The sequence below is a fragment of the Rhineura floridana genome, chromosome 7, assembly GCF_030035675.1.
Source record: "Rhineura floridana isolate rRhiFlo1 chromosome 7, rRhiFlo1.hap2, whole genome shotgun sequence".
Classification (NCBI taxonomy): domain Eukaryota; kingdom Metazoa; phylum Chordata; class Lepidosauria; order Squamata; family Rhineuridae; genus Rhineura; species Rhineura floridana.
This window is the reverse complement of record NC_084486.1, coordinates 37,271,871-37,290,535: the sequence shown is the minus strand read 5'-3', so window position 1 is coordinate 37,290,535 and position 18,665 is coordinate 37,271,871. Positions and strand designations below refer to the sequence as shown.

The 18,665-nt window shown below is 45.7% G+C and overlaps 1 protein-coding gene across 1 annotated transcript; it reads left to right on the top strand.

Annotated features, from left to right (window-relative positions):
* Nucleotides 1-5,385: 5,385 nt before the first annotated feature.
* Nucleotides 5,386-7,123, top strand: LOC133389649 (ankyrin repeat and SOCS box protein 15-like). Its single transcript, XM_061637685.1, has 2 exons — nucleotides 5,386-5,412; nucleotides 6,176-7,123. Exons 1-2 carry the CDS (start codon nucleotides 5,386-5,388, stop codon nucleotides 7,121-7,123), a joined length of 975 nt encoding a protein of 324 aa, XP_061493669.1.
* The last annotated feature ends 11,542 nt before the right edge of the window (nucleotides 7,124-18,665 follow it).

The following is an 18,665-nucleotide window of genomic DNA, read 5'->3' as shown; positions in this document are numbered from 1 at the left end:
ACATTCCTGGAGTTTCTGACATTTCTCAGCATTGCCAAAATGTCTGAAGTGTGGTAGAAGCAATTTTGGTGATTGTGAGTGGCACTGTGTGACCTTCCCCCCCCCCCATACTTTCACCCCCTTGAAAATAGGCCTTGGAAAGTTAAACAAGAATTGGGTTTTTTTCACCTTTCCTTTTTAATTCCACTATACTTTTTTATTAAGCTTAAAAGAAGAAACAAAATTAAAATGTAACAAATACATGTGTTACATCATCAACAGAGACCATTCACATTTGCATGGTATATCCAGACGTTAATCAATTCTACCATGTCACTAATAAAATTTTCTTCTATTATTCATCTCCTCATCCTATCTACACAAATTATTTTTTATCGTTCAGGATAGATGCCATGTCTTCTGTAAATATGTGAGGCTGCTGTATATGTTGCGTCAGTCTATCCCCAGGATTGTCTGCTCTAGCAAACAGCAGTACTCCAAGGTCTTAGGCAAGGGGTAGGGAACATGTGGCCTGCCAGATGTTGCTGGGCAACAACTCCCATGATCATCCCTGACCATTGGCCATGCTGGCTGGGGATGATGGGAGTTAGCGTCTAACAACATCTAGAGGGCCACATGTTCCCATCCTGTCTTAAACAGAGGTTTCTTCCAAGTCTGGTACCTGAGATACATTAAAACAAGAGATGCCAAGGATTCAGCACCAGGCCTTTCTAAGCTCCAGCTTTTCTGTGGGACAGCTCTTCCTCTACCTTGCCTGCTCTTTTCTTAGGTTCTTTAACCCCTCTTTCCCTAGATCCTTTTTTAGCAATTTAACCAATGGTAAGGCAGAGGTTTCCTGCCTGGCTCATCCCTCTGTAACAGTAGGACAGATCAGCCAATCACTAGTGGAGGATTCAAATAACCCCCTCCATGCATGGGGGGGGAGGGAAGCATCCAAGTTAGCCCTGTCCCATGGAACACATAGGGAATGGCTTTACTTATGTACATGCATACAGCCGTTCCATGGGAGGTGACCACTGATTGTCACAAGGTATCCCCTCACATGAAGGAGCTCTGTACACTTAGGACTTCTTCCAGTGTGCTCCGAATGCATGGGTAGTGGGATGTGGCTACACTGCATGGCTCTACAAGCCCCCTCATGTGTTTTTTCAGTGCCTAGGGTGAGGTCTTCTGAACTGCCCTGTGATAGAAAGGCTCCCAATGGTGAAAGTGAGCAAGTAACCCTTCTGCATATTTATTGCAGGCATTTCTAAATATTCAGCATTTTTGGTAGTCACCCTTGAAACATACGAGCACAAATAATAAGAACATAAGAAGAGCTCAGAGAGATTGGATCAATTATTTTAGTCCACCACTCTGTTTCTAATAGTGGTCTGCCAGATGTTTCTGGAAATCTTCAAGGAAGGAAGGAAATCCACAACCCTCCCCTGTTGTTTACTCCGAGCATTTTGGTATTCAATGGTACACTGCTTCTAAAGGTGGAGGTTCCATTTATCTACAATGGCTAATGGCCAGGGATGCAGCAGTCTCCTAAGAATCTGTATAACCCAGAGCTACAGTTTCCCTGAGCTTAGTCTAATCCTTTTGGAAACAAACAACACACACACAATCTATGATAGTGGCCATCACTACATCTTTATGGAGACATAACTTTGTGGAGACACTTTCTTTGTCAGCAGTAGAGGGTGAGACAATGTGCCAGTTGGCACCATCGACCATTGTAGCAGAGTGGTTAAACAAGGAGGGGAGCCTCCCACCCTTATCTGTAAGCACCAGGAGGCAGTGGCAAAGACAGGGGTGCCTCACTCAACATAGTGATACCTCTATGGCCACCACCCAGCACTTATAGCAGGGGTGGGGAACTGGGGCCCTCCAGAAGTTGTTGGGACTCCAATTCCCATCAGCCCCAGCCAGCATGGCCAATGGTCAGGGATGCTGGGAGTTGGAGTCCAGCAGCATCTGGAGAGGCAAAGATTCTCCATCTCTGACTGAAAGATGATGGTGGAAAGTCCCCTCTTCACCTCAGTCATCCTGCAGCGGCAGCCAGTGGTTCCAACAAGCAAACAGCCTCATCAGCTGCTGCTTTTTTGGATTACCCGCACATCTCCCTCAGTAAGGAGGGAGGAGTAAGGAGGGTTTGAACCCACAATCCCTTGGGCAAAAACTTTGGACCCCTCCAAATGACCTTTCTGTTGAGCATTCATGCAGATTTGGTTGCATAAAGCGTACACAGAGGCTAGATTATCCTGTCTTCTTTGAGCATTCATTCTGATTTGTTTGCTGGGGGGTTATACGACAATGAGCATTCATCTTCCATTCATCCTGTTTTGCTTGCAGGGTGATTACACGTCTTCCTGTTAGTCATGTGTTCATCCCACACTTTTCAATGCATTTCCCCATCTCTTTCCAAACAACAAAAAGCCTATGTTGTTTTTTAAGTGGATTTATTGTGCTAGAGCAAGAGAGACCTTTAATCCACTTCCATTGCGCAAACCTAAAATTCTGGTATGCTCTTGAATCCCTCAATGCCAAACCGTGACAGTTTAGAGGTGCCCCTAGTGAGACTCTCATAGCTTAAAAGCATATTATTCCAAGAGGAGGAAGCAAAACTGATTGTCAACTGCCATGTATTATGCCATTTACATGTTCTTACAAGATCCGAGCTTAGATAATGCAGGTACTTACTTTTTTCAGATGCCGGTTATAGCACGTCTCCACCCCTGCCCACCTCCCATTACTTCCTCTGCCTGGTTCCTCCAGGGTCTATGGAGATAATTGTTACTGAGCGACTGTGAATGTATGTGACCTTTAGCAAAGTAATATCAGAAGCAGCTCTAAAAGAGACCTAGAGGAAAAGAAGGAAAGGAACACTCAGCAGAGAAGACAGGGTGGGAGCCTGCTCCAAGAATATAAGCTATGTAAAATGGTCTGCATCTGCACTGGAAGTGAAGCAGCAAAGAACCCATTCAGCAGCTGTTGGCTTTCCACAATGGGCCCATGGAAGTTTGAGTAAGATGACCGTGACAGAGGCATTCCATTACACTCAATGAGTATACAGTCTATGTACCTGTGTACACAATAGGTGAGCTACACAAACCATGTTCTCTTTCACGCAAACACCTATACATGTGTAGAGACCTCTAGTACCTAGTACACTGTGTTCAGTGTAATGTGTGAACAAGCCTTCTATCATGCATTGAGCCGAGGATTGGACTCAATAGCCGTATAGGCCTTCCAACTCTACTATTCTATTATTCTAACTCCAAGTGGGACCTTAAGCTCTAAGAGGAAGGGTTTATCAACATGGGAGCATTACTTCATACTAAAGACGCTGTTTTCACCTCTGTTTTCTATTTGCACTGTCCAGGGTAGGGGCTCAATGCTAGCTGTAAACACTATGTTTTCTATTCACACTGAGGGAAGGATCAATCACGCAATTTCCTAATGACCATGCCCTTTAATTTAACATTTACACTCCCTCTGATTACTTGGCAACCCAGCATGCTCAGTTCGTGTTGCAGCCCAGGTTGGGAGCAGAGGTTTTGAGGTGCCAGACTCTAACATTGAGGACTGTGAGGATGAGCTGGGGGAGGAGACAAGCAGAAGGGATATTTCACAGAGCATGCAAATCCCTGTCACTGACACCTTGACTCCCCTCAGTCCTGGCCCCCCTGCTGACCAGAACTATTAGAGGCTGCCCCTTTGGAGGCTGTTCTGTTAGGGACACCCTCATCACCTGCACCCGCAGCAGAGGCGGCACCTGTTTCACCTAACATTTCCTAGCTGGGCACCCCGCAGGTTCCCACAGTCAAGCAAGCTGACCACCCACCACTCTCGGAGGGGGAAGCTGAGAGCCAGCCCCCATCGCCCTGCACGCACCGGAGGCAGAAGTGGGAGATTCAACAGACGTTGAGGAGGAGCCAACAGCTTTGTGTGAAAGCCAAGCCTTCTTAAAGGGATGCAGGGGAGGGGTTCATTGCTGAGTCAATGTTGTAGTGCTGCAAAGTCATGCTTAGTCAGAGTTACTCAGGGAAAAGTTCCTAGAAAGTGTAGTTAGGTTAATGAGCTGCACTACTTTTGATGTAACTGTAAATTTAATAAAAAGAGAAAAAATCACAGCAGCGTCTGAGACTGGATCTCTCTACTTCGGGCAGCGCAGTTTGTTCTACCAGCTGCAGTAGGCTTCATTTTTTAAAAAAACCAACGGAGTGTGATTATTTGTATTTTCACTGGTACAAATCAGTTGAAATACAAATCTTTGTTTGAGAAGTATTATGCTTTTGCACACAGGTTAGGGGGAAAAGAAAAATAAGGCACCATTTGCAGCAACATAAAAAAGGCCAGCAGAACAGAGAGCAGCCAGAAGTTGCTTGTCAACCTACAGGAAACGAAATGAAAGAAGGGAGGAAGAGATAGTGGATGTGGAGAGGGGAATGATTGACACACCCACCTAAAAGCACAGAGCAAAGTGTCTGCAAGCACTAGTGAGACTTTTCTTCCCTTTTTGTATTTTCAGAGGATTGGGTTAGTACAGATTTACAGTGGGAAAACTGTGTGATAGCTTGTTTGCCAGTAATGTCATGTGACCCATGCGAGTTAAAAGGAGATGTGAGTAGCACCAAACACACATTAAACCACCATGTAGATGAGCCCCAAGGCTCCTGTTCAGGGCTCCAAGCAGCCTTCAATAGGAGCATTGTTCAGACCTCATGGGGAAGAGAGACATTTCAGGAGTGAGAAAGGAAAAAAGGATATACTGTTTTCTTTCTGACCCACTCCCTCGCCTGTGCATGTGAAGAAATATCCAATGAGGCCCTTGACATTTGAGCAACTATGAGGAAAAATATCCACAATTTCCCAAGTGACAAAAGTATTGTAATTGGAGCATAAGGCAGCGGTAGGGATAGTTCTCTCCATTTCTCGTCTTCCCAACCATAATTTCAGTTCTCCACATTTCTGCAGCAATTTGCGATTAATTTTTTGAAAATCCTCATGAAAATTCTCCAATATTTTAGTGCAAATTTCTCCTAATAAACACATTTTTGCAGGCAGTTTTGATTAATGTACACATCTTTGCAAGCCATCTCTCACCATATAATGTATTTTGGTATATTATTTTCACTCATACTTTTATTTTTTATGCACACTTTCCTCTAACGCTTGCATTTGTGTCAACATTGGTTGGCATTAAGTGCGAATTTCAAAGGACAGCTGTGTTTCTGTTCTCATATTGTTTCAAAAAGTGTGAATTGGATAGATTTAGCTTGAAATGCAAACTGAATCCAATTGCTCACCAATCCCTAGCCAGTGGTTGCAGGAAGGGGAGCATTAAAAGTACTTGTGAGGGGGTCACCAAGACACTGTGATCTACCCCTTCCCCAAGCCATGTCTTCTGCCAGCTGTGTTCACATGGTAAGTGTGTGAAGCAGCCTTATCCACATACCAGCCTTTCCCAAGCTCACTCCCTCCAGATATTTTGGGCTACAACACTCATAAACCTTAACCCTTGTCCACACCCCTGGGACTGATGGGGCTGATGGGAGTTGTAGTCCACCTGGAGGGCATTAGCTTGGAGAAGGGTGCATTGGATACCATCTGCGAGAGCAGGAGAATTAAGACACAGGGCTGCTGTTTTGGGTGGTCTACCTAGTTCCAGGCTAAGAATAATTTTGACCAATGCAAAGAACTAAAGAATGTACCCTCTTGAAAAAGCCTGCATCCATCATGGGCTCTTCATGCTGGTGCACACTGTGTCTCCACACAAAGAACAAATCTTGATCAGACCAGGATTCCTCCTGGCATGGAGGCACTCTACAGGTGCATGTTAGTGCTCATGCTCACTGAATGCACAGCTCGCAGGGGATATGGCCAGCAAAGATATTGGCAGTGGAGACAGGGCTAGCCTGCACACATCCCTGACCCCCCCCAATGCATGATTTATGTGGGAAGGGGTTTTTTTTCTGACCACCACCTCCCAATTCCCCCACTAGAACTGTTATCTTGAGGTTGGACACCTGAATACCATGCAACAAATGAATAACAACTATTCATTCATTTTTCTTTTTTTAAAACAGGGAAAGAGAAAGTTGCTGTAACGACCCTTTAAGGGTCCTCACCCTCCTGCAGGATTACAATTCCTAAGCTTCCTTTAAGACAGGGGCCTTACCTTTTACAGTACAGTCCTAACCATGTCTACTCAGCATACGAAGGGCATTATTTGGCCTTGAAATTCATAATTCCAGTTACATCCCAAACTGCAATCCAGAAAAGTGGGCAGAGTCCCATCCACTCAGCAGCAGATGGCCAACATCCACAGTGCCTAGAACTCCTCATTGAAAATGATTTTGATGTCAATGCCCTCCTGGCAGAACACATTTCTCAAAGTTATGATGATGAAAGGAAAACAGCACTTTATTTTGCTGTTTCCCACAATGACATCCTCTCAACCGAACTAATGCTACAAGCTGGTGCAGACCCAAATAAAGACCCCCTCAACTGCCTCCTTGTAGCAGTGAGAGCTGGCAACCATGAAATCGTAAGGTTGCTTCTTTCTTATGGAGCAAATGTCAACTGTTACTTTAACCTTGTGAATGACACCCATTTCCCCAGTGCTATTCAGTATGCCTTGAATGATGAGGTAATGCTGAGGCTCCTGCTGAATCATGGATATCGCGTGGATCTGTGTTTTGACTGCATGCATGGGGACATCTTTGGAAATTCTTTGGTGTGGTCAGCTCTGGGGGAAGAGGAAGTGCTACCAGGATGGACATCTTGTGTAATTAAAGATATTCCATTCTGTGACTTTATTACTGTTTCTTGGATGAAGCATTTAGTTGGATCCATTGCTCACATTTTGATAGATTACATGGACTATGTTCCCCTGTGCACAAAACTAAAGTTTGTCTTGGAGACACAGAAAGAATGGGCACATATCCGGCAAATATTAGAGAGTCCTCGCCCACTAAAGCATTTGTGCCACCTGAAAATATGTAAATGTATGGGATTAGAGAGGATGCAGAAGCAACAGTCACAGAAGAAGCTTCCCCTTCCGCCAGTTCTTAAAGCATATATCTTATACAAAGAATCTCGATTAGGAGACAGAGCTACGGGACGTGTTGGGTAGGCGGCGGGGAGTGCAGAGAGCAGCTGTACAAGACGGGTAGAGTCATGGTGGAGATCCGGGAATGACGAGAGGCAAGAGGGCAGAGGCCTTTCAGCTGCAGGTGAGCCAACTCCACCTCATGGAATAGGAGAGATACGGGCAATTGATACATATTTATTGGGGGTGGGGGGCCTGCCTGATCGGCAGACAGGGAGAGAGGCATGTGCAGACCGGAAGGGAGTACGGTGGGAGGAGTGGGGAGCCACGAGATTACAAGGCTAGGCGGCAGATCCTGGCAAGGCGTGCGTGGCAGGCCACGCCAATTTAGGGGAACAAGGGATAGATGCATTATATCCATCCCTTGTTCTGGGCCTGTCCACAACCAGAAGATAACTGGGGGGTGCAGGACTCCATCCAATCTTCGACTGCTGTTATGTAACACCAGGTCTGTGGTACAGAAGACATTGCTCATCCGGGATATGGTCCTGGATGAGAACGCAGACCTGGTGTGTATTACGGAGACCTGGCTGGATGTCTCAGCTCCCATACTTAAGGCCATGTGTCCAGTCGGTTTCCGGTATGCACAGCAGCCGAGAATTGGTAGGCGGGGAGGGGGTGTGGCAGTTATCTATCAGGAATCTTTGGTTTTCGCCAGACCTCCCCTCCATGAGACCAAGTTTGTTGATTGCATGTACTGGAGGTTGGGCCCAAAGGGCAGTTTAGGGATTCTACTTGTGTACCGCCCACCCCGCTGCACAGTAGACTCCCTGACCGAGGTGCTTGAGGTGGTCTCGGACGTGCGGTTGCTTTCCCCCAACCTATTGGTCCTGGGGGATTTCAATGTGCGCACTGAGGCCGCTCTCATGGGAACCCCTCGGGATTTCCTTGAAACCATGACTTCTTGGGAACTGCACCTTAGTAATACAGGGCCCACCCATGTAGCCGGTCATGCCATTGACCTTGTATTTGTCTCGGGAGGGGAGGGAAGTGCTCTGAAAATGGGGGCCGTTTCTTCTAGCCCCGTGTCATGGTCAGATCACTATCTGGTGAATATAGATTTTTCGATGCCGCACACCCTCCGCAGGGAACAAGGACCTATTAGAATGGTCCGCCCCAGACACCTGATGGAATCTAAGGGATTCCTGAATGCGCTGGGGAATTTGGAGCTGGCTGAAGGACGCCCGGTCGAAACCCTGGTGATGGAGTGGAACAGGGAGATCACTAGGGCAGTAGACCGGGTGGCTCCGAAACATCCTCTCCCCCTGAACAGAACTCAGATCACACCCTGGTATACACCATGGTTGCGGGGTCTGAGACAGGAGGTGAGACAACTAGAGTGCCGGTGGTGGAAATCTCGCACTGAAGCCGATCGGACTCTGGTCAGAGCAGCAATAGCCGCCTACCAGGTGGCAACAAAGGCAGCAAAGAGGGAATTCTTTGCTGCCTCTATTGCGTCGGCAGAGTGTTGTCCCAGGAGGTTGTTCCAAGTGGTCCGAAGCCTGGTCGGTCCAGTTGCTCAGGAACCCATGGAGCATTCCAAAGCCTCCTGTGACACATTTGCTAAACACTTTGCCGATAAAATCGAGCACCTGAAGTGCATGATTCCGTACACATAGTGGATACAGATAGTGGGCCAGAGTCAGCCAGTTGCATTCCGGTCCAATGGGATCGGTTTCAGCCTCTCCTCGCTGAGGAAGTGGACAAGGTGCTCTGTACTGTGAAGCCAACCACCTGTCTGCTTAATCCTTGCCCTTCGTGGCTCATTATGAGCTGCAAAGAGAGACTGGGCGAGGGGATCAAGGCAGTGGCAAATGCATCCTTGGAAGAGGGTGCAATGCCATTAGCCTTCAAGGAGGCAGTGATAAAGCCCATCTTGAAAAAGTCCTCCTTGGATCCCCAAGAGTTCAATAACTTCCGCCCTGTCTCTAATTTACCATTCTTGGGCAAGGTGATAGAGCGAGTGGTGGCCAAACAGTTACAGACACACTTGGATGAAGCAGATTACTTAGATCCATTCCAATCGGGCTTCAGGACTGGACATGGAACTGAAACAGCCTTGGTCACTCTGGTGGATGATATGAGGAGGGCGTTAGATAGGGGAGAATATACCTTCCTCGTCCTCCTAGATCTCTCAGCGGCTTTCAATACCGTTGACCACGGTATCTTGTTAAATCGCCTGGAGGGATTGGGAATAGGGGGCACTGTTTTATGGTGGTTCCATTCCTATCTCTCAGGCAGGTACCAACGGGTGGCATTGGGGGATGAGGTTTCAGACCCTTGGCCTCTTAATTGTGGAGTGCCACAGGGCTCTATCCTTTCCCCCATGCTATTTAATATCTATGTGAAACCGCTGGGTGCCATCATCAGGAGCTTTGGGCTGCAGTGTCACCAATATGCAGATGACACTCAGCTCTATCTCTCATTTAAGTCCTCACCAGAGTTGGCTGTGGATACCATGTCCAAATGCCTGGAGTCCGTAAGTGGATGGATGGGCAAGAACAAGCTGAAGCTAAACCCTGATAAGACCGAGGTGTTGCTCGTGGGTGACAGGACAAGGTTGGGGGATATAGACCTGGTGCTTAATGGGGTAAGATTACCCCTGAAGGACCAGGCCCGCAGCCTAGGGGTCATTCTTGACTCCCAGCTGTCCATGGAGGCTCAGGTTTCAGTAGTGAGCCGGGCAGCTTGGTATCAATTACATCTGATACAGAGGCTGCGACCCTACCTTCCTGTGCACCTGCTCCCACGAGTGATACATGCCCTGGTCTCCTCTCGCTTAGACTACTGTAATGCGCTCTATGTGGGGTTACCCTTGAAAACAGTCCAGAAATTGCAGCTGGTACAGAATGCGGCGGCACGCTTGAATAAGCATAGCCGCTGCCGGGATCATATTACTCCGGTGTTAGTAGACCTACACTGGTTACCAGTTGTTTACCGGGCCCAATTCAAGGTGTTGGTGTTGACCTTTAAAACCCTATACGGTTTGGGCCCAGTTTATCTGAAGGAACGCCTCCAGCATCACCAATTATGCTGCCTGACAAGATCAGCCACACAGGACCTCCTCTCGGTCCCACCAGCCAAAACGGCTGGGCTGGTGCGGACCAGAGAGAGGGCATTCTCGGTTGTGGCCCCCACCCTCTGAAATTCTCTCCCTTTTGGTCTTCGTCATGCCCCCTCCCTGATCAGTTTTCACCGAGCCTTAAAGACCTGGCTATTCAGGCAGGCCTACAGGATCCTTGGGATGGATTAGTTTTATGATGTATAAATTGATGTTTTAGAATGACTGATGATTTGTCTTTTAATTGTACAGTGTATTTTAATCTGTTGTTGTAAGTCGCCTAGAGTGTCCGTTAACTCGGACAGATAGGCGACTAACAAATAAAATTTATTATTATTATTATTATTATTATTATTATACTCAGAAGTCCTGTAGAATTCAGTGGGCCTTACTCCCAGGTAACTGGGGTTAGGATTGCAAACTTAAGACCATAGAATAGGAGTGGAGAACTTCATGCCTGGAGGCAGGGGTGCAATGTAGCCTCCAGGCCATGCTATCCAGCCCTCGGGGCTCTCCCCATGCCATGGCCCGTCATAGGCCACGCCACTCACCAGCCCTGCTCCTCAACCTCCTTGAAGGTTTTTGCCTGGTGAGAATGTGTCTCAAACTGTGATAAATGGATGGAGGGGTGTGCAAGTGTAGAAGCGCTGCGTTTTGCATGACCAGAATGTAGCCTGTCACTTTCACTGCCCGACCCGCTTTTGCTTTTGGCCACGCCCACCACCAGGATGCAGCCCCAGAAGATTGCCCACAAGGAAACGCAGCCATTGGGCTGAAAAGGTTTTCCCACTCCGGTTGTAGTATATAGACATGCCAGCTTGCCTGCCTGCTGATGCTGATGCACCTGGGTTTCTCTTTCCCTTTCCATTTTTGTTGATATATTGTATATTTTGTTCTGGAAAAAGAAATAAAAACACAATTAAAAAAGAATCAGTGAATATCCTCTTGCATTCCGAGCTCTTCCATTTCAGAACACTGGGATCAATAATGTTTTCCTCTCTTGAGCGCCATGCGGTGCCCACAAATTTCTATGCAAAGATGAGGTGTCATTAAATGAAAATGGGTTAAGAGCAGGGATGGGGGAGAAATTCAATCAGTTTACATTTAAAGCCAAATGTATCAAATGTACACTTTCCAAACAGTATGGATACTGAAATACAGCCATCGTTCAAAATCCACAGTTATCTGAATTTTGCAATGCAGTTCTCCAAGAAGCCAATGTTTTAAAAAATGTATATATTGGGGAGAGTGTGCATAAAAATGAATATATGAGTGAAAATAACATGCAAAAATGCATTATCCTAGGAGGAAGTGTTTGCAAAATGTGTCCGTTGGTCAAAACTGTATTCAAAACTGTGTTAATTTAAGAGAAATTTGCACTCAAATGAAGAATGTTTGTAAGGATTTTGTTTTTAAAAAATTGCCAGTTGCTGTAGAAATGTGGAGATCTGAATTTCAGATTGGAAAAAATGAACAACTGAGAGAACCGAAACTGACTGACCTTTCCCTTTCTAGGGAATAGCTGGGTTGAAGCACTGTTGGGCTGATGCTGTCCAAGACTACAAATGGATGGCAGAAGACCAAGCCATTCTGCCCCAGTCCTCTTATGCCCTGAGATAATATAAAATGCTAAAATAAATATTCTTTGCGGCAATGAAGTATTTCCATCCATTTTCACCATGGATCTTGTCTTCGTGTCGTATATTCCTTCCCCTCCTTGATGACCGTTTAGGGTGTAATTTCCCCCCTTTCTGTCATTTCTCACACTGGGCTGTGTGAGGTTGGTTATTTTTCTTTTTTCCAGGTTCGTTCTCTTATAAGGCCACACTGAGCTGCTCAAATCCTGTTGAAGTCTTGACAGATGATGTACCAGCCCCCCTCTACTTTGTATTTGACATTTTCTTGAGGACAAAATGTGCACACATACAAAAGAAAGGAGGGTCTATAATGGTCCTTTTTAAAAGATTTCATCAAGCTGAGAAATCATTACACACACACAAAATATGGGGATGTTTCTGGACTCTAAAACCCTTGATGTAGTTCCAGTGAGAAGTGCAGGACTGCCCGCCATGGTTAAAGTGCGGATGTTCCCTGATGCCACTGAAAAAACTGTGGGTTTCCCTTTTAAAAGGAGTCCATTTCCCCCTTGGAAAGGAAAAACATGGGCAAGACTAAGGCCAGGCGCAGAAAGGGAAGGATGCTTCCATTGCAATAGCATAGATTGCAGTGATGGGTGACTGTGTTGTTCCTGCCTTGACACCTGCTGAGCACTAGTCTATGTAAACAAAGCAGCAAAAAACAAGGACAGACCTACATTTTTCTCTGTCTGGCACAACCAGAGTCATTCTGAGATCATCAGTGCAGAAAAGACTTTGGATTTTAAAAAAAAATCATATCAATCCAATGCATATTTACTTGGAAGTCAACCTCTTTGAGTCCAGTAGTTGCTTACTCCCATGAGGACTGCAGCCTTAATTCTACCCTGACATATCCAGCTATATTTTCTACTGGCCTATCCACCCCCACTTCTCCTCTGCCCATCTATGTGGTCCCTGTCCTTCCAGCCTGGAAAGTCTGTTTAGATCCTTCTGCCAATGCTGCATCTTAATCTTAAACGGTGGTCACACTTGAACACATCCTTGGAGCATCCCTCTCTCTGCCAACGCTCTCCAGTCTGGTCCCTGGCCAGCCATTTGTGTTACGGATGAGGGGCTCTTCAACCATCTGTGCCAATTCATTACATTCAGATACAGATTTGCTAAAAGGACATAGGAATCTTCTGTATACTAGGTCAAGCTAGTATTGTTCCATTCAATTCAGTATAGGCTGCAGGTCTCCAAGCAGAGGTCTTTCCTATTATCTGCCACCTGATCCTTTTTAAACTGGATGAATTGCCAGGGACTAAACATTCTGCATGCAAAGCATATGCTCCGCCACATGCTATGGTCCCTCTCCAGAAGCCTGTGCATCCCGCCCTTCCTGTGGCTTGCCAAGCAAGCTTCATCTGCTGAAATTCCCTCTTCTATACAACTATTACAGGTAGTAAGTCCTCTTTTGCACCTGGCCACTCTATTCCTGAGTGAACACAAGGCCCTTAGGTTTTTCTCAGTCCACCCAGCTACCTCTCTGAGGCACTGCAGAATAGAAATGCAGCCATGAAAGCAAGACCCAAGACAACAGCAGAGCAGTAAAATGACTGAATTCCTGTGTCAAAAAACATGACAGCACATTGCACACACATACAGAGAGGTCACCTTTGGACATAATGCTAAGCCAGAAGGATGGTTTAGGAAGCATCCTGAGCACTTCTCCCTTGATGTGATCAGGTAAAGATGGCAGAGATAGCTGAACATGATGTCCCAACCTAAGATAATGATACACTTCTCCTTAATAAACCATGACTGCTAGACAGTCTTAAACTATTATTCATTGTTGGCTTAGGGAGCAATCCACTTCACCTTTCCATCGGGCTGGGTTGAGTTGGATGCTGTGGATCCTCGGCTGCACTGGGCTGCGCCAGGCTCTGCCAGCGACAGCCCTCCACCGCAGCTCCCCTCCTCGTTCACAACCACCCCTCCTCTGGCTTCCTGGCATTTGTATTGATTGCTCTGTTCGAGACTGTGGTTTGTTAAGGCAAAATAAACCACTGTTCCAGGTCCAGACAACACACTAAGCTACCCCCATTGTGGTTTGTTTACCTGCTTGTCTGAAGTAGGAGTGCTCAAGCTGTGTCCACCAGCTTGACTTAGTAAACCATGCTGTATAGAAGGGGTAACCAACGTGGTCCCCTCCAGAAGTTGTTGGACTCCAGCTCCCATCAGTCCCAGCCAGCATGGCCAATGATCAGGGATGGTGCAGGTTGTAATACTGCAACCTCTGGAGGGCACCATATTGGCTACCTCTGTTTTATTGCTTAGCATCACATGCAAATACAGCCCATCTGAGAAAACAAACAAAAAGATGATGGTGCTTAATAAAATATACCCAAGTCACCCCCTGGTCACCAGAATAGGCATACACTATTACTTGCTTAATAGTGTTACTAGATATTACAAAGCGGGAACATTTTATGCAGGCAGGGATGGAGTAAATTTCCAAGAATCAGGACATTTCTCTGTAGGCATGGTCAGTGCCTGAATGGGTGACCTCCTCAGAATTACCTTGGTACCATGATGGAAAAAGATGAAATATAAAGGTAAGAAAATAAATAAATAAAGCACCAACTAATAACTTCTGAAACTAAAACTGAACTGCTTCCAGATAAATATTGTTATAAGAGGGGGAGGGGGTACCCTGGAAATCATCTTTGGGATCACCTCCAAGCTTACAATTTTATATCTGTAAGAAGAGATTGATTACAAAAAGAGATTGCTGAAGTGATCAAACCAGTATCTTTGTTAAATTAATGGCTTGAGCCCAGTCTGTTAAGTATTCTTTACATGACCGTGCAGTACAGGTAACCGGTTGCCACAGAAACTACTAGCTGGCAGAAGTGTCTCACTGATGGGATGGAGACTATTATTTATTTATTATTAAATGTATATCCCGCCTTTCCTCCCAGAAGGAGCCCAGGGCAGCAAACATAAACACTAAAATCACTCTAAAACATATTTTAAAAAACAAAAGACTTCAAAACATGTTAAAACAAAACATGTTAAAAATGTCTTTTTTAAAAACTTTTAAAACATCTTGAAAAGCAATTCCAACACAGATGCAGATTGGGATAAGGTCTCTACTTAAAAAGCTTGCTGAAAGAGGAAGGTCTTCGGTAGATGCCAAAAAGATAACAGAGATGATGCCTGCCTAATATTTAAGGAGAGGGAATTCCAAAGGGTAGGTGCCACAACATTAAAGGTCTACTTCCTTTTTTAAGTGGAACGGACCACCTGATAAGATGGTACCTGCAGAGTGCAGTGATCTACTGGGTATGTAAGGGATAAGATGATCTTTCAGGCTATGTTAGCTTCTTGGCAGGTGGGTTACTGTTGCTTACTGGGAAGGAGAGGAGTGAGGCAGCAGGGAGCCAATATGGCAGTCCTTCCAAAGTGCTTACACCATGTTGACATCATTACTGCCTCACCCCTCTGCCTCCCAGTAAGCAACAGTATCCCATCTACCTGGAAGCTAACACAGCAGTTCCATCCCACGTGGCAAGCTGCTACCACTAGCCTGGAGATGCTTCCGGAAGGTGGAACAAATGTGGCAGGCTTTCCCCCATCTGGCTAGAGGTGATGGGTGGTATTCAATGCCAGTCTTACCCAGAGTAGACCCATTGAGGTTAATAGACATGATTAACTTAGGTTCATTAATTTCAGCAGGACTACTCTGAGAAGGACTTAGTTGAATATAACCCAGTATCATTGGTAAGTGTAAGAGAACATCAGACCAGGTGCTTCTGGGCTAGAAAGAGACATAGATGCTTGCTTGGCTCTCTGTGCTGGATCCAAAGCTATGGCACTCCTTCCCCCCCAAAAAAACTAATGGGGGAGCAAGATTTGTTGGGGTGTTAATGCTGTGCTCCCTTCTATTTTATGCTCAGCCTGTATACATGAATAAATTAAAAAAAATATGTCAGAAAGACACCACAGTCTCCATTGTCCTTCATTCTAAGGAAACCAAACCTGATATGTGCACTGGCACTCCTGAAGTCTCTCAGCACTCAGAGTCTGGGCTGCACATATCAATAGGTTTGTGTGTAACAGAGGGTACATAATACATCTGGGAATGGGTGAGGAAACAACATGTGAAGTGCACCCTTATAATGTCTGCTCAGAAGTAAGCCCCATGGGGATTACAAACATAAGTTCACACAGCCTCCTTATGCAAGGCATTCTAGAATCTGAGAGGAAAACAGGACTTTTTGAGACACAAAGGAAATCTTGATGCAGCCATCACTCTTACTGTCGGAAGGCAGAGCTGGGGTCCCAATCCCGGGGAGCTGGATCCCGGAGAGTTGGGAGAAGAGTATTCGGATGGATGGCAGAGGGAAGGGGGAGGAACTTCCCCCCTTTGGAGCGAAGACGAAACAGAGGAACTGCCAGTGATAAGGTCGCTTAGCGACAGGGAGCCTGAGCCCTCCCTGGACATTCTCACGCCTCCCCCTCTTTCAGGCTCAGAGCAAGAGGGGAAAGAGGGAGGGCTGCTCACAGCCGAAAAGCGGGGAGGCAGTTTACCATCAGCCCCTCCCCTATCCCCCATCCTGGAATCGGAAACTTCAGAAGAGGAGGGGGTGATGCTTCCCCCCTCACCGCGCACACGCAGACAGCTGAAAAGACAGGAGAGAAGGGGGGATGGCGGGCAGTACCTGAGGGGCAGTTAAGGAGGAGCGAAAGATTGCGCGCCCGTTTGGCCCCTTCTTAAAGAACAGGCGGGAAGAAGTCCCTTGCTCTGTCAACTTTCTCCCAATGCCGCAGGACCTGTATCCCTGTATTGCTTCATGAGAAAACGCAGTCTTTGTTTGGACATTACCCTAATAAAACACGAATTAACTACAGCCGTTGGTCTGGTTCCTGAGTCACATCCTGGGCCTGACACTTACTGACACTTATAAAAATCATGACAAATCCACTGGAGAATTCAAAGGGAACAAGAATGAAACAAGTGCATGTGCGTCTGTCAGCACAGCAACATCTTATCATGGTCTTGTTCCTCTTGATGACAACTGAGCCACTGGGATGGCATCCTCCAATGGTCAAGGTTATGGCCCAGCCTATGGAAAAATGTGAAAGTTGGACAGTGAAAAACGCGGATAAGAGAAAAATCAACTCATTTGAAATGCGGTGTTGGAGGAGAGCTTTGCGGATATCATGGACTGTGAAAAAGACCAATAATTGAGTGTTAGAACAAATTAAACCAGAACTGTCACTAGAAGCTAAAATGATGAAACTGAGGTGATCATACTTTGGACACATAATGAGAAGACATGATTCATTAGAAAAGATAATAATGCTGGGGAAAACAGCTGGGAGTAGAGAAAGAGGAAGGCCAAACAGGAGATGGATTGATTCCATAAAGGAAGCCACAGACCTGAACTGACAAGATCTGAACAGGGTGGTTCACGACAGATGCTCTTGGAGGTCGCTGATTCATAGGGTCGCCATAAGTTGTAGTCGACTTGAAGGCACATAACAACAAAAAACACCAAAGCTTCCCTGGATGTCTTAGGGTGATCACAAATAACCATCCCTTAACTGGCAGGTTATTCCAGTGTACACTTTTTGTGGCTTGGGTCCAACATATTTAAGAGACCATCTCTTCCCATATGTCTGGGAGCTGAGCTTAGGATGGACTTGTGTGAGCAGGCAGCCATTGCTGCCTTTCCCCCAATTAAGAGAGAAGGATCGGTCAAATTAACTGAAAAAAAACAACCATCTTGGGGATATCTGTGGCTTTCCTTCTAGTAACTCCATTTCCTCCTGGTAGAGCAAGTGTGGGGAACCTTTGGCCCTCCAGATGTTGCTGAACTTACACCTGTCATCAACCCCAGCAAGAATAGCCAATGGCCAGGGATGATGCGAGAGCTTGCATCACAAAGATGGTGAGAAAGAAGCTCTTCTGGTTCACTTCAGCCATGGCTAGGGTGCGCAGATGCAAAAGAGGACCTTTAATAGTAGCATAGAAGAGGAAAATTCCGCAGGTGCAGCTTGCCCAGTAAACTATATACTGGCTGAAATTCTCTCTTCTACAGAGCTATTAAAGGTGCAGGAGCTCTGTCCTCTTCTGCATCTGCCCCCCCTCCCAGCTATGATTGTTATTATTCCACAAACATCTGCAGCTCCTCCAGATAATCTGTTTATTCATCCTAATTTGTTGGTACAAAGCTTACACAGAGGTTAGACTAGGTCCAGTTCTTACTGAGCATTTGTTCTGATTTGTTTGCGGGGCAGTTATAGGACAATGAGCATTCATCTTGATTCATTTGCACAGGGTTTATATGTCTTCTCATTAGGGATGCAGGAGAAATTCAATCCAGTTTGCATTTGAAGCCAAATTTATCAAATCTGCACTTTCCGAAGCAACATGAGAACTGAAACACAATTGCAGTTCTCCAACTAAGGAAAGTTTGCAAAAATGCTGATATTATGGGAAAGTGTGCATAAAAATGAATATAGTAGTGAAAATAACATACAAAAATCATTATCTTAGGAGAACTTGCTTGCAAAAATGTGTACAGTAGTGAAAATTGCCTAAGAAAATGTGCTTAGTAGGAGAAATTCTCAATAAAATGCTGGAGAATTTTCATGAGGATTAAAAAAACTGAAAATTGCTGCAGCAATGTCGAGAACTGAATTTAAGACTGGAAAAAATAAGAAACGGAGAGAACTGAAATTGACAGATCCTTCCATCCTTACTTCTCATTAATTATTTGTTCATTCTGCTCTTTGCAGTGCATATCCCTGCCACTTTCCTAACTCCATAAAGTCTGCTGTTATTGTTTTGTTTATATCGGGTTTGTTTTTTTAGGGGAACAGAGTGATTTAATCCATTTTAATGGTGCAAACCTAA